Raw genomic sequence first — 16,569 nt, forward strand, 5'->3', positions numbered from 1 at the left:
AGCTCTTGAAGTCTGCATGCTTCATGTAGTTAAAGGAAGCAATATGTGATGAAGTTGTCAGTGACCTTATTACCATGTTGCTGACGCTCTTTTGGCTTTGTGATTTTGCTTGTTCAAGTGTGTGAGGGCTTTTTCACAAGTGGTAGAGTTCTCTTTCAATATCTCAGTGCATGTTTATAGGTCAGCATTTTATGCAGCAAAAGAGGAATACATCCTGTGTTCAGTATTTACTTAAAAACTAAATTGGCTAATTCAGCTCCAATTTTAATTATATATTTCTTTAGGTTACTCCTCAGTGATCGTCATTTGGTTGTTTGATGACTATAAGGAAAGATTAGAAAAGGGTTTGAGAGGCTAGAGGTTTAATCCAGTAGAAGGTTAGTTGGTGAGTTAGATGGCTAGCTAGAAGAAGAGTCTGACTGGGGATAAGCAGCAGATCTGAAGTGATTAGAGGAAGAATCCAGTGGGGAATGAGCAGAAGTAAAGGATGGATTGGAAGGAGCATCTAGTAAAAAAATACTGATGAGTGAGGTGGGGGCTTGGACTGGGAAGATAAAACTCCTTCACTGTTCCCACAGTAGAAGAATAGTAAAAGAGGATTTCCATTTAAGTTGAAATGAGTGATCTCAGTGCTGGTTAGCCCACTCTTGAAGTACTGTGTCCAGTTCTGGGCTCCCCAATATAGGAGGGATACTGGAAGGAGTCCAGTGAAAGGCCATGAAGGTGATGAAGGGACTGGAGCATCACTTATATGAGGAAAAGTCTGAGAGAGCTGGCATTGTTTATCATAAAAAGGCTTGGAGTTGGGTCTCGTCAGTTTCTAAATGTCTGTAGAAAGTGTATAAAGAAGGTGGAGCCAGATTGGTGCCCACTGACAAGCCAAGGGGCACAGCTGCAGGAGGTTCCCTGGGAACATGAGGAAATGAGTGTGATCGTCAGTGTGCTGGAGCACCAGCACGGGTTGCTCCGGGAGGTGGTGGAGTCTCCTCCTTGGAGATCTTCAGAAGGTACCTGGTTGTGGTCCTGGGTACCCTGCTGTGGGTGGCCCTGCTTGGAGATGACCTTCTGTCAGACATTCTAACTTTTGACTAATACTGTTAACTGAAAGGTCCCTTCAGACTTTCTTCAAATGTAAATATGTAATACTCTGAAGGCAGCTCGAAACGCTTCCAAATGGAGTAAAGTTAAGTTACGCCTTTGCTATGTGTTGCTCTGGAATTAGCTCAGCCAAAGTTTCTCTTCCTTGCTTTGCAGGCGAATACTTTGTAAAAGTAAGTGTGCCTGAAGGCGAGTGCTCTTCTGAACCTGAGCTGATAATTTAACAGCAGGTCAGCTCTCAGCTCAGGCATGTGGGCTTGTTTTCTGTGACACTGTTACAGCAGAGTCTGCCTTTTCCTACTGAGCAATTTCAGTGATAGTTTTCAGTCTCTTTGACGAATGGATGTGTTGTAATCCTTGTCATTGGAAGAAGGGAAAAGGTGCTGTTCCCTCTGTGGTACTACTTTTTGTATGGCATAGTACTGCCTTGGAACATGAATGTCTGGTTAATTGGTGTTCAGTCTTCCATGCCATATAGCTGTTCTGTTCTTGAACTGTCCTTTGACATTAGAACTGTTGACCCCTGATTATAGGGATTGATTTCTCATTTTAGTAAGTTTTGTACTTAAACTGTACCCTATTCAATTTGCATATGGTGCTTGCTTTGATTTGTTTTATTTGTGTTCCACGTAGTGTTTAATTTGTATTTTGGTCGTAAACTTTTCAAGGAGATTCTTCTGCTTTATCTTTACAGTTCACAGTGAGGCAAGGTTCCCAATGTTACCGCTGACGGTGGAGGTGTATTCATTAATTTAAAGATGGCTCCTCCAAGCTTTGTGAAGAACAATAATGAATGTGTTTGGGTGTAGGCAAAAACATTTGACTGGGATTCTGGGCTATTAAAGAACTGATTTAGTTTGGATTTAGAGGCTTCTCAGATTCTCAGTTGAAGAACAGATTATGTATTGGAAGGTATTTTCAGTGAGGAATTGCACTGGAAGGAAGAATGGCATCCTAGGAGCACAGAAGTGACCTAAGAACCTATATAGTGGTTCAAACAACTCCTGAAGTAAAGTCACCTTTTGTATACAGTGAGCTTCATATGGGCATGCGGTAACACTTGAGATGGTCTAGAGTATCTGAGATGCCTGAGTAACTTCCGTATGGTCTGGAAAATACAGCCCAGGACCTACAGCACGTCACTGTCCTTCAGCGAGCAGTAACTAGGCAGGATATTTTAGGGCATGTCAAATGGCATTAGATGCCTGTGTGTCTAATCAACTGAATTCAACAAGGAACCATGTTTTGTTTTTATTTTTCTCCATGGTCAAATGTGTTAAGCTGCTCCAGGTGGATGTCCAGTCTGGACTTTGATGGCTTAGAGAAGTCTGTCTCTTTTTTGACATAGATAATAATCTTAACAGCTGTAATGTGCTTAAACACACTCTAGTTTTCTCAGTATACCTTCTAGAATTGTATTTAATAAATGTTCTGCATTTGTTGTCTGGTAACTAGAATTCATGATGTATTTTAATATAAATTTATTACCAAATGATGCATATAAACCTATATGTCATCTGTGGAATTTTATGTTGGGTGTTACACTTACCTGGTAAAGTGATATTCAAAACTCTATAATTGTAGAATCGTAGAATATTCTGAGTTGGAAGGGACCCACAAGGATGTTGTCACCCAGTCGAACTTTTGGTTCCACACAGCAACACCCAAAAATCAGACCCTTTGTCTGAGAGTGTTTTCCAAATGCTTTTTGAACTCCGGCAGGCTCAGTGTCATGACCACTGCCCTGGGGAGCCTGGGGAATAATGTTGGAAACCATAGGTAGAGTTAAACTTCTATATATGGTTAACTAGATATTTATATTTTTCACAGAGGAACTCAAGGAGCTAGCTATATGGAATGTGGTTTGGTTCCATCAAACAACAGAATTACTGCAGAGTAGCTACTGTAATACTGACTACAGAAAGCAGTACACGAGTTCTGGAAAAGTATAGAGTTACCTTAAGTATATAGGCTAAAGACTTCACCTGACAGGAAAATCTGTGTGCAGTAATCATTGTAAAATTATTTTATGTGATCTGTGTTTCAGGACATTGTTTCAGAAGCAGGATAGGGTAGCTTCATCAACCTTTTCATCGCAAGGACTGAAAGTGACTGTTCAGTAGTCAGAGCCAAGGGAGGGTAGACATTTCAGCTTCAGTTATCTCCAAATGACATGTTCAAATGACGAATGTGAAAGCCTGTTTTTGACATTTAGATACAATCTTGCTAGGGCAAGGGTTGTATTTAACAGTCACGTTGTGGTTTTAATCCATACGTAATCCCATTTTGTGATAATTATGATGATTAGATGTTCTAATGCAAAATACATTTGTTAGTCAAATTGATTCCTAAAACTGAACAAGGAGGAGGCTTCAAACTAAAGCTATCTTGCACAATGTTTTCCTCTTTATAATTGACAGAAATGTGCAACTTTTGGTATTTAGAGATTCTCAAAGATTTGCATGTGCATTCATTGCTTTGGTATGAAAGTGCACAATTGTAGTTAAGCACCAGTCTTAGATCATAGTTATTCACTTGAATGGTCCAGATCTTACAACCATTAATTTTTCTGAAATAACTCGATAGCTTCAAAGGAAATGCTTACATTGCAGGAGTCATCTCAAACAGGATAGATGGAACCAGTGCAGTGGCTCCATGAGTAGTGAAGCTACCATACAGCTGCTTCTGCTGCAGAGAAGGAGGCCTTGCTCCAAATTCTTCCATGCATCTTAAAACTTGAATCTTTGACTAATGTCCCAGTAGATGCATTGAGGAGCTGGTTGATAGCTTGCTGGCCAAACACGAGGTTTGTCCCAGGCATGCCTTCTTTCCTCTGCCTTTTGTTGATTGCATTTGTTGTGTGCATCTCTGAGCCAGTTCAACCTGGTAGTCCCCAAGATTGATTTATTTTCTTTTTGGATGGCTAGCAGTGTAAATTCATCTTGGGAGGACAAATGCTGGACGTGGCACAAGGTGAGCAGGTCATACAGTGGTAGTGGAAGATTTCCCCACTTTTAAGGTGTGTCTGAACATTTGGGCAGTGGCCTGATAAATGAAATGCTGTGTAGAGTTGAACTTGCCATTCTCTAACATCTATTTAATTATGGTATAGATGGAATTAAAAGGTGGTAATGTTTTGAATCTTCTTTTTTCTAGGGAATTACTAATCCAGGATCTCTGGTATATATCATTAGAAAGACTTTGAAATGCTATGACATTTCTACTAAGTAAAGTTTCCTAAATAACTGGGGCAACCATCTGTTTGACATCTAATTTATGGAAGTGAGCAATTATAAAAGTCTGTATTTAAACACTATACAGATGAATCAACAGTGTTTGCAACATCTCAGTGTCTCTTCAGAGTAAGTGGCATCAACACAGCAGCTATAGCATCCTTTGTAGTTAAGGAAGAAAATATTTCCATGCAAAGCGCCTCTGGGTTTCTGCTGCTTGTGCAGCTCTGGTGATGTACTTCACTGTGTCTTGGGTATAATTCAGAGCTGTAGCGCCAGGTCCTGTGTGTATTCTGCAAATCTGTATCCTTGAAACTTTTATCAAATAGGAGACAAGATAGAAACACCTACTCCAAGGATTTTCTTCAGCACATCATGTAACTGTAGCCCTTTGCATAAGGGTGTTATTCAGACCCGCATTTATTATGCTCAGTTCTGTTATGGTCCATAAAGTCAGTTACAGTGTGCCTTTGAGAGAAGGAATTCGTGGCAGGCAGGCAGCCTGTTCTGTCTTGCTTGCTGAAACACTGCAGGCTGTAATAGCGAATGCAGTTCAGTTTGACTGCTCCCTTATGTGGGGCCGAGCAGCCTTTCAACGTGACTCTGTTCAGCGTGCTACAGTTACGGTGTCCTCCTCCCGCATCTGCAATACAAGCTTTTCCTCAGTGTCACGCTTCGGTGGAGGCAATAGCATGGCTTTTATTGCAGAGAATAAAGGAAGGAGGGTTTGGTTGGGCAAGTCGTCCTGCGAGTGGTGACTGAGCAGTGAGCCTGTCTTTACAGGGCAGTGTTCGTTTGCATACTGTACCTGTGAGATTATCGACGTCTCTGGCTGCAGCAGTTTGTACGTGTGAGAACTCTTGCTGACAGTGCACAATTTATCTCGACTCTTGAGTCTTCTGGAGGTGAACGATGGCACTCCACTGGGATGTGCTTAACCCTTTCATGAGGGGCAGCATGGTAGCAGTAGCGCTGAAAGCATGTCCCTGTGCTCCTTTCAACCCTTGGGCACTTGTTCCTGCTGTTTGCCCTGTACCAGTGCAGTTGCTTTTACAGTGGCACTGGAAACCATCGCAGAGAAGTGCTTTGGCTGAACGTCCTTTGATCGGGCAGTGCTCTGTTCAGCTGGTAGGAACCCCTCTGGTTGCCCAGGCAGCTGCCATGGTAGAAGAGGTAAGTGTCATGGTAGAAGTGACCGTCATAGGAAGTGTGGTGTGTTTAGTTTATAGTGACTTTTGGTGATTTGAGCTAATGCCTTAGATTGATTTAATGAAATTGGTTAAATCAAACTGAATTGTGGGCTGCCTCAGATGCAGATTCTCAGGTTTTGCCTTCTTTAGTCCCTTCTTCCACCCTATGGTGCTTTTCCTGGCCGCTTTCTTTCAAATACAGCAGTCTCACCAGTACTGAGTCAGATTAGCTCATGGATGCAACAGAAAGCTAGCGATACAAACGTGTAGTGTTTTCTTTAGCATCAATGAATTAATGCAACTTGTCATGTGGTTCTGTGATCACAAGGCAGGAAAGAAAGACAAATAGGACCAAATCTTGTGTTAGTATTCTGCGAGTGGATCATGCTGCTGAAAGTGAGAAAATCCTGTTTCTGTTACAGATGAGAACTGAGGGTGGGAGGATCATGACCTACTTCATTTTGAACTGCAGCGAGATATTTAGTGGTGGTGGTTGTATTTGATTTGTTTTGAGGGTAAATTCTTTCCCATGACTACAGAAAATTAAGGTAGGATTCTGTTGTACACAGTGAGTTGGTGTAACGTTCTACCAAGAGGAATAGGGCAGTTGATGGGTTTGAATTAGCACAAAAATTTTTCTGATGTAAGTAGATTCTTTTGGGGACATGTTAACTCTAAGAAAACCGCCTGAAAGTTCTGACACTAATGTACAGTCTTGTGTTGCTGGGGTTTTTGTGTTCCTAGCTTCATGTTAATTTGGCTTCAGCAACTGTCAACTGGTAGGTCTTCCTACCAAATAACAAGAGTCCTGAAGTCCTTCATTGTGTCTCGTTTTTTCAGAAGTAATAAGTATTTGTGAGTTCTTTGCTTAAGCATTTGCGTTTTTCTCCCAAAAAATCTCCATGTCATCTCATGTTGTTGATCCAGTACAAGCCTGTCTTGCTGGCTTCCTCAAAATCTCACCTTCTGGTCTCTCTTGATCCTTGCTGTGGCATCAACTTGATGGTGCCGCAAGTTTCATGTCAGAAGTGTGCTGCAACATTTCTTTTGAAATGGAATCTGATGTTCTGTCCTCTCATAAGCTTCTGGTAATACCCAGATTAAAATAAACTGTGGATTATCTCCAGACAGTATTCAGTTAGACTCTAAGGTGACACTGGCACAGTATTTTGGTTTTATGGTGCTTTTCTGTTGTGTAGTATTTATATAGTAGTTTCCATTTTAAGAAAGGCCTTATTTTTTCTGCTTAGTTTTGTTGATTTTATATGCATATAACATCCAATAAGAAAATTGTATGGATTGTAAATTGCACCAAAATGAGTAGTGTAAGAGAAGTCATTTAAAAAAAGGGGGCAATATTGTGGTATTCACTTCATTTGAACCATGTTAGAAAAGCTAGCTATGCACAAAGGTGGTCGTGCGTAGAAAGGTTCTGCTAAACCACAAAAATAGACCTAGCAGGCTGAAATGTTATTTTCCTGAGTGGTACTATTTGTCATCTTGATTTATTGTCTAAAAGCATAAACAGCGGCTTCAATCATGCAGGCACTATATTTACATGCGTTTGGTAGTGGATACAACAAATGATGCTGCATTTTGAATGGAGAAGCCTCCTGCTGTCCTCTCTCCACAGTGTTTTTAGTATTTTTTTCTTCATGCTTTACCTGAATGTCTGGTAACATAGTCATGAGGGGAAGGAATATTCCCCCAGGAAAGCAATCTTCTTGCCTCCAAATAATCTATCTTGCTGAGGATTCAGCAGTCAGTTGCAGGGGAGTGGTTTAACTATCTTATTTACTGGGGAGAACTACTGGAAGAGCATTGGAGGATCATGATCCAGACTGCAAACAGAAATCACCCGAGGCTAGAAGTAGAGTACCGATTTCTTTCTTTGGTACGTAGGGTTGCCAAAGGCTAATATGGCATGCCCAAGTCTAGGTTAGGTTTTCATGTAGCTAGGAGTAGGCAATAATCAGTTTAGAGCTGGGCTGACAGCAGGGATGTCGGGGGTTCTGTGATCTCCCATAAAAACCTGCATTTTTGCTGCTGTTGTGCAGAAGAGGAGAGTTTCACATGCAGAACAGGCTGCTATGCTGTGGGAGGTAAGAAACTACAAGTTCACATGGTAGGTTGTTTTGTTTTTATTCAAACTCCAGGTAACAAGAAAAATTGGACTATAATTAGAAAGCCTAACAGTGGGAGTAATATAATATAGATCATTTGTACACGTGAGTGAATGACCTTCATAACTAGCTTCTGAGTCACTCTGGCGAAAATAAATTGGACTACAAAACAATTAACTGCAGTGTTTTTACTTGCTAACTGATAAGCTAGTCTGAAAAATACCGCAATTTTTTCCCAAACAAGTACTGTGACAATTTAAAGAAAATGCTGATTTTGGTTATAGGTTCCCTTATTTCTATGCCCAGGAGTCTTGTTTTATTTCTAATCTTTTAAATATCATAACGGGTCATCTTTGTATTAAAGAAAACTTGTTCTAAAATAAAAAATAGCATAACAGCCTGAGGAACAACAACAACAAAAAAAAACAGACCACTTGCTTGTCTGCTCTATGAAAGATAAAAATTTGGTCCTGCCTTGTAAATAACTGTGGAAGCTAGGGGAAAGATAGGGTTATTTTGGTTGTTACTGGCATTTTGTATCTTTTGCTGGTGGGAGTATGTGTTTGGACTTCAGGGGCTGTATTTGTTCAGCATGAATACATCGTGACACTTCGTTTCTGTTAAGTAATTATGTTTAAACCAGATGGTAACTGATATCTTTTTATTATCAGATTGATTGTTTTGGTAATGTCACTGCTGCATTGACTGGGTGACAGCATAAATGAGCTTAGATTTTTGAAGTGATACCAGAGCTGGATTAAGTATTGAGTTTCTGAACTCTTCTTTCTCAATTTGAAAATATCAGAACAGTCAGACAGTTACAAGAATCTTGTGTTGCATTCATACTTCTATTGCTGCTGTCACCAGTTTCTGCATTTCCCAGTAAGAGCTTAGTCTGAGCAGTATTTAAAACTTTTACCTTCCAGTATTGAGCGCCCACTTGTAAAACTTGGTAAAATTGTTGGTACTGTACAATACTCATCCTGGTAGAGCTCTGATTCTGATTGAGAGAGTGGTTGTAGTAGTTGAACTCTTCTGAATTTAACATAACAGGTACTTTATAAAAAGCAATAATTACATGATTGAAATTGTATGTTGCTCTATTTTTTAAGAGCATTAGGAAAAAAGCATTTTTCAGACAATCCTAGTAATATCTATTTTTTTAGGAAAATTTGATTACTCTTAAGTAAATAGGGAAGTTCTTGTATAGGTGTCTGTCTATATACATATGTGTGTGTGTGTGTAAGTATATATAAATAAAGATTCAGAGATACAGCTTGGTAGGGCCTGAATGGTTCTTTGTAGGTTTATGAACGGTGTCCTGTAACTTACTACCTAAATGTGTCTCAGAATAAGTGCTTGAAGTGCCTAATGTGGCAAGTGCTAAAATAAACACGTAGAATAGTTAAAGATTATGAGTCATCAGTCAGTCCCTGGCTGTTCTTTTTATATTTCACTTATTGATAGAACCTATCTGGAAGTTACTTTTTAGAGACACCATTGGGGTGGTCTGCAGTAAATCTCGTAGGGCAATAAACTAGAAAGTGCTTATAAATGTGTGCAATATTCTAGGAATTGTTAAATTTAAATTTTGCTGTGTAGGGGTCATGATTCTGCATCTGAAAAGTTCTAAATCTTTCAAATGCTAACTCAGTGGACGTATTTATCTTCAAATAAACGCTGATTTGATTTCTTCTGTCATACTTTATGCTATGTGAGCATCTGAAGTAAGTATACTATTGTCTTAACGCTTACCAATTGTACTGTGCTGAAAATGAAAGAGCATTTACATTAGGTTTACCAGATTTTGATTCTAAATAGTTAAAATGATTAACCACTTTTTATGATTATTTGTAAACGTAAACATGAGTTAGAATTTAGTCCCAAAGGAGCCTTTTTAGAGGATTGTTCAGCTCAGTAGAATCAAATATTTCAAAGGAAGAATCTCAACTATAACAGGATTTTTTTTTTAATTGAAGAAACTCAAATGTTTTAATATGGAATCACTCAATGAGATTAACCTCTTAAATGTCTTGTGTTTTGTAGAAGATCCTTTTGAAGACTTTTTTGGGAGCAGGCGGGGTCCAAGGGGAAGCAGAAGCAGAGGTGGTGGATCGTTTTTCTCTGCTTTTGGTGGATTCCCTGGTTTTGGAAGTGCTTTTCCTTCATTTGACACAGGTAAATATCACAATACTTAACAGGGAATTTCCGTTTTGGTTCACAAAGCATCTTGATGTAATAAGCCTTCTTGATGTAAAGTTTCCTTCGTGTAATCAACTGTGAGGCCGTTTTTTTGAATTTAGGATGCTCTCTGAAAAGTAAGTAAAACCTTAGGTCTACCTGGAAAGCTCATGAAAAGTAAACAGACCTCAAAGAGGTAGAATTGTTTGTGTTCTTAATTCTTGTGCTACAGTTTCTTTATGGCTTTAGAATTGTTTTTGAACTGTGTTTGAGTGTCGGTGTGATGGTGACCTTACCTTTTAGGTAAGGTCCTGAAAAATCACTGGGGAAAACCTGTGCTTTAAACCCACGGTAGTACTAAGTATGAGTTAGGGGTACTTAACTTGAATGTTGAAGGCTGTGTCTCAGAGGTTGCTGAGACTTGCTGCTACTCAGCATTCTGTAAGTGTTAAAAGATCTTCAGTACTAGTTGGCACATTAGTGATACAAAACTAGTTTTGTCTGCTAACCCAAGGCATCTGGTCTTCTATGATAATATGAAAAATCAGGATCTAAAGTGATTAGCTCTACCTTGAGCGGGAAGAATGGTATAATGGTTGAGTTCAGCTGACAGGCTTGAATGGCTTTTCTTTAAAGGAAGGGACAAACAGTTTTTGAGCAGTGCTCAGTATTTGGAACTGTGGGTACATATGGGAAAAGGTGATAGCGCTGGAGTCACGTTTTTATTTTCATACCAGTGTTTAATGCCATCGGTCACTGATGTTGTGTTGATGCAGCCATCAAAGGGTGTTGTGAAGCTAGGATGTAGTCCCGGTGGCTGATAAATTTGAAGCTCACAGTCATGCAGAAACACGGTTTTGGTCGAATACTTTTCATGTTAACTTTTTCCACAATAGGTTTTACTTCGTTTGGTTCACTGGGACATGGAGGTCTCACTTCGTTCTCCTCCGCATCGTTTGGTGGCAGTGGGATGGGTAACTTCAAGTCAGTATCAACCTCAACTAAAATAGTCAACGGCAGAAAAATTACTACAAAGAGGTAAGAAGGATACGTTTCTATGAAACTATATAGAAATACATAGCTGAACATACATGCATATAAATATATATATAGATAAATTATACATGTATGTGTTTTTACTTTTTAATGATGTGGTCATAAAAAATTTTGGATTTATGTGAGTTTTTTTTAAGGCAGAAAAGTTGCTTTGGGCTTTGTAATTCTTCTTGGCATTGCTGAGTTACTTGCAGCTGTAGCATGGGAAAATAGAGAAGATAGTGTTTTTGTCTAAACTCCTAATAGTCCAGGAGGGTTTAACTGTGTAAAGCCAGCGGTGAGAACTGCCCTGATGAAAAACGATGGCAGCAACTTGTTTGCTGTTTGAAAGGGACTTAGCAGCGGCGGTCTTTGCGGGCTTTTAGAACCTTGCATCTTTTATCATGGTCTTTGACTACTGGCTACCAAGTCAGCTTGGGCTTCTCGAAGAGAAAAGTGTGCTTGGCTTCTGTTGGTCATGAAGCTATTGACTGGGAATTGGGAAACTTGAGATACACGAAATAACTTTCCCTAACATCTGCTCTAGTGTGCTTTCCCAGACAAGTGTTTGAAGTTAAACTTCTGTGTAAAAGTTAATTTTGTTTCATCTGCTAAGTGAACTAAGCAACTGAAACCCACTTTGGAGGAAACTTTTTCCTATTTATTGGAAAGGGAATTTTCAGGTACTGCACGTAGCCTACCCATATGTGATGGAGAAACCAATGCATTTGGGAATTTATGGAGTAACTTTGAGTAACACTTTGCTTTGGACAGGACGCCTTTCTCCCTGTTTTTGATAAGGGTGTGTTCTCTTGACTGTCTGATTATCAGAGAAGTTTGTATCCATCCATGTGGTTTCTTCATTTTAGTCATGAGGGGAGAATGCCAAGATAGTTAAAATTCTGGCATGAATTAAATTTTTTGAAAATAATTGAAACATTGCTCATCTTCCTGTTTTTAAAACAAACAAACAAAGAACCTAAAACCACATAGCTTTTTGATAATAGCCTATTCTAGTCAAGGATACTTAAATTCTGCCTAGTACATGCTAGTCCTAAACTCATCATACAGTAGGTCTCCAATTTAATTGCTTTGATCAAGTTAAAGGTGGATTGAAGACTGTCTTGCATGTCTTGTGTTAAGCAAAATTGTGATTGGATCTAGAACATTATGCATGTAACAAATGATACTAAATGCAACATCAAGACAGCACAGCTTTATCTGTGAAAAAGACATTTAGTCCTAGATAATTGTAAGTAGTGTCAGTACAGCTGTGACGATTTGAGGTGACAGCTCTAACCGTGAACTGTACAAACGGTAGGATTCAAACTTCCACAAAGCAATTTTCCTGCTATAAATAAGCAATATCAGTGGGGGAATGCAGATGGTCGCTAGTTACAGCTCCTGCACTGTTAAATGTGAAAGCTTGCCAATTACAGTTGTATTAAGCAGGCAGTGCTCCGTTGTACTTTGTTATCTAAAAGCCTAGGTCTGGTGTATGTTTTCAAACTGCTTGCAGTGCTCTAAAATGACGAATTGTGTTATTTGTCCTACAGAATTTTTGAGAACGGACAAGAGAGAGTAGAAGTTGAAGAAGATGGCCAGTTAAGGTCGCTAACAATAAATGGTAAGGAGCAGCTGCTACGCTTGGATAACAAGTAATTCAACGCACGCATTTAACAGAAATTTTAAGCTATAACAGCCACCATTTGAGGATTGACAGGAACATTTTTTGAAGATTTCAAATGAACTCAACTTTCTGTATATCCGTACTTAAGATTAAGTAGTATAAATAGCTCACGGGAGCTTGTATTTGTCATAGACTTTTGAGTTTATTGTTGGGACCACATCGATAGGACCATTTTTTTGTCCTTAAAATTGTTGTAAATTTCTGTATGCACTTTTCTTTTTATTATCTATGATCCAAGGTGAACCATGATCCTTCAGTAGTGCTAGGGCAAGATGTACACTAACACTAGCATGAATCTTGCTTTTTCCAATTTGTTTGAAATGTGAGCCAACTAGTAGTTTAAGTCTGCTGTGAAGTTAACATTTCCAGGATAAACTTTTTAATAATTTCAACTTTTTTTTAATATTTACTAGTGAATGATGTTAATACATTTCTGGTAATGCATTTCTGGTTTAAATAAATTAAGGATGTTTTCTAGTTGTGCATGAATGCAGACAACTTAGTAAGTTTTGACAAATGTTTAAATGTGTAATGTAAGCAAAAGGTAAACAAAAGTGAAGCCAGTAAGCTGGGTCTTTTGTCATTTGCTAAAAAAAAAAATTCAAAATGAATAAATGCTGATGTTTGTGGTGCATTCTTTCATGAATGGCATTTGTAACCTTCTTGTGTCTGTGTGTGATTTGGGCAACTTGGGAAACTGGTGCTTTTTTTCCCACCACCTTCTTCTTCCATCTGAAGGATGAGGGCCTTTTTTCTTTACAGATGTTTTCTTCAGTGTGACTGAAAACATATTTAATTTCTTTTCTAAACCTGTATTTGAAGCACCTATTTTTAAGAAGCGTTCAGAGGCTGACTCTCTAACTCCATCTTTTGCCCTAATTTTTTTTGATCCGAGCGGAAAATAAATCACTGGTTAAAAAAACAAACAAAGGCTTTAAGTTCTGAGACTGTGAGACTGCTTCAAAAAATAATCTGTAGTGAACACAAATATACAGGAAAACAATCAGTATCTTTTTTAAAAAAAAAAGCTTTCTGAAAAATTTTCTCTCATTTTGAGAACAAACATGGTGACTTTGGAGCAAATTTGCACAAATTTACTAGGGACAAATGAAAGCTAAATATGGTTAAAATAGCTTGACTGATTAAAATATCTCACTTTACTCATCAACCAAAAATAAGAAGATGGATGCCTTTTTTAATTAATGGAGTGAAGCAAAGTGTTAATTTGTAGTTAAGACCAGATTTTCAAAATTTAGTGAAAGATGACTTGATGTCATAGGGGAAGCATGCAAATAAGTATTGGCATTTGTTAACACCTGCCAGCCTCTGGGTAATTTCATAAATAAATTACACTTGTACAATTTTGTCTGTGCACCAGCTTTGAACATCTGGCCTTCACCAATTTCTTTAGTCTTGCCTAGTGTTTTTAAAAAATATAGCATGGTGTTTTTAAATGATCACTTAATGTCTTTTTACTGAGCACCATCTGCTTTGTACTAACAAACGCATTGATTATTAAATATATTGAAAAGATTTGCTCGTGTTTATCATGCAGGATAACTGATTCAATTTAGCACGAAACCAGCAATCTAAAAACCTGCTAGAATAGGATTCAAATTTACAGCAAAGTTAGCATCTCTTAACTTTGTCCCTCTTCTTCAATGTTAATTTAATACAACCAAATAAAGTAAGAGTTAGAAGATGTTAATATATACTCTGGTTTTGGGACCAAAGATGTTACATCCCTTTTCAAGTTCTTTGCAGAGTTGTTACTTCAGTGTTACGTTTTTAGTGTAGAAGCACAAACTCAGTCTAGAACTTAAGCGTTTTCTTATCGATGCTGTTTTTCCTTCCCCTTGTATGTTCCCTCCTGATCCAGGTGACAACTAAACAATCAATTTATTTCAAAATCTGGCTTTGTTGTGATGTCTTGAGTTATGAAAAATGTTAATTTACATTTCTAGGACACACAGTGTTCCTTTCAGTTATGTAAACTGTAAAAAGTGCTTCAAAATTGGTTAACCAACTCAAATAAAATTAGGACAATCCGGAGTTGAGTTTGAATTCCTTCCTGTGGTTACCCATAGCTTTTCATGTTAAGCTTCCAATCTTTACCTTCTATTTTAATCCCAGTTTTTATCTCTTTTAGGTTAACATTTAAGTTAACTAGTTCAAGTTAAGAAGGTAATTATGATAGCATAGCTGCTAGTGGCAATTCTCTACCCACATGCTTGTGTTAGATCTTAACCAGAAAAGCGTGGTATTATAGAGGTATAGACCATTCACTCAAAGGTTCCCTAATGAAATCCCTTAACAGTGTAAATTTGATGAAGATATGGTGTTTTGGATGGTTTCTCTTCTGCCTTGAGATCCCTGAAGCTGGTTATTGTCAGAGCTAGAGGAAGATGCAGTCTTAAATGGTAGCACTGCACTTTCTTGGCAGAAAGAGAAGCTGGCAAAGCACAAAAACAGACAAGAAACAAGTTCCATCAGTAAATCCATGAGTAAAAATCTCTACGGTAGTGAGCAGATACCAATACACTAGCATCTGAGCAGGCTGACAATTGAACTGGGTGGATACTTGGTCCAAATATACTATTGGCAGTTCCAGGTCCGGAGGTAAAAACTGGCACATCCTCATACTTGACCAAAGTGTGATAGTCTCCACCTGTTTCAATATGTAGAATTAATTGAAATAGCACAGCTCCTTTTTCTTGCATCCAGCTTAATTTGTAATACATGAAATGAATCCTCATCCTGTGTTTTCTGTGGATCCATTTTAAATTCTTCCTATTATGTATTATATCTACAAACTTTCTTTGTATTTTTGCTGCTGAAATGAGTTTCCTTTCTCTGTAAAAACACATTAGGTTGCTTTGAAAACTTTTGTATAATTTCTTACTAATATGTACTTTGCATGTATGTACAAAACTGACTCACTTGGTAATGATTCACCCAGGGCAACAAATTTCCTTAAACTTCAGTTTTGGCCAAAGTAGCACAAAATACTTAATAACAACAAAGGTTCCTAATTTTACTAAAGGATTTACAACATCGAACATGCAGTGGGATGAGAGAGCTGTCAAAAGTGGGTACTGTATGATTAAAAGTACAATTTCTTCACAAATGAGGGATTGATTTTGAGTGTTTGGGGACACCACCCAGTTTAAAACGAACCACCTCCAGTGGTTTGAAAAAACTAAGATGGAGTTCTTGAACCTGCTGTGTCACTTACTCTTTCCTGCTCTGCTTCAAAGTTCATTGGTAGAATACAATAACTTCGTAATGCTTTTCCTTGGTGCAACCTCTTTTATGTCTCTGTGCATGGCAGTAATTTCAATGCAATACACTAACATAAGATTCTCTTTGCATGGCAGCTACCCTTTTACTTTGCTTTACGGAAGAAATTTAGTTTTTTGCCTTAGAATGCTTCACATTTTAAAATTGTTGCAGCTATTGTAGTTCTTAGTTCTTAAAAGACTTTCTGTGTTGAATCACAGATGTTTTGTGGTATAAGAAAGAAAGCTCTGCTAAGTGTACCTAGCATTCGTAAAGACATCCTGTATCAGCTTGTGATTAATGGACTGTGTCTTCAAATGCTGAAGACAAGACTTGGAAAAGACTTTAAAAACCAAAATAGCCTCTAAACAAGTCCAATGATTTTATACTTCTCTGTCAGTATTCGTGTCTGGCCGTTTTGTTTGCTTGCCTCTAAGTGTTTTAGCTCTAGGTGTAAGTGGAGGCTTGTCTGTGTTGCATTTAGGTGTGGGATTGCCCAGTGATAAGGGAAGTTAGATTTTTTTTTTTTGAAACCCAAGCTCTGTTCCTGAATCTGCTTCTGTTCTATTTGGAAAGTGAGCTTGCTTCCTACTTTGCCTTAGTTTCATCTGTGCTTGTAAAAAAGATTTTGTCTACCTCGAAGTTGGTTGTTGGCATTTCACATGGTGTTACAGTTGTATGCTGCTTATGACCAGGGAACTTTTCAAAAGCACTCTATAGGAATGCAATCCCTTACTTTA

General features: G+C 38.3%; 1 protein-coding gene across 7 annotated transcripts in view; it reads left to right on the top strand.

Moving 5' to 3' along the window:
- The window catches only part of DNAJB6 (DnaJ heat shock protein family (Hsp40) member B6), a 59,954-nt gene that overhangs the window by 15,877 nt on the left and 27,508 nt on the right, over positions 1 to 16,569 (top strand). For 4 of the 7 annotated variants that reach the window (XM_080579566.1, XM_080579567.1, XM_080579568.1 and 1 more), the window contains 3 exons: positions 9,691 to 9,822; positions 10,722 to 10,863; positions 12,417 to 14,600. In XM_080579566.1, the coding sequence (XP_080435692.1) occupies positions 9,691 to 9,822; positions 10,722 to 10,863; positions 12,417 to 12,522 (380 nt within the window). In that variant the 3' untranslated portion in view covers positions 12,523 to 14,600. Of the gene's footprint in view, positions 1 to 9,690; positions 9,823 to 10,721; positions 10,864 to 12,416; positions 14,601 to 16,569 lie in introns of those variants that run through there. The other 3 variants (XM_080579563.1, XM_080579565.1, XM_080579564.1) reach the window with 1 other exon arrangement.

Source organism: Anser brachyrhynchus (genome assembly GCF_964034855.1).
Source record: "Anser brachyrhynchus genome assembly, chromosome: 2".
Classification (NCBI taxonomy): domain Eukaryota; kingdom Metazoa; phylum Chordata; class Aves; order Anseriformes; family Anatidae; genus Anser; species Anser brachyrhynchus.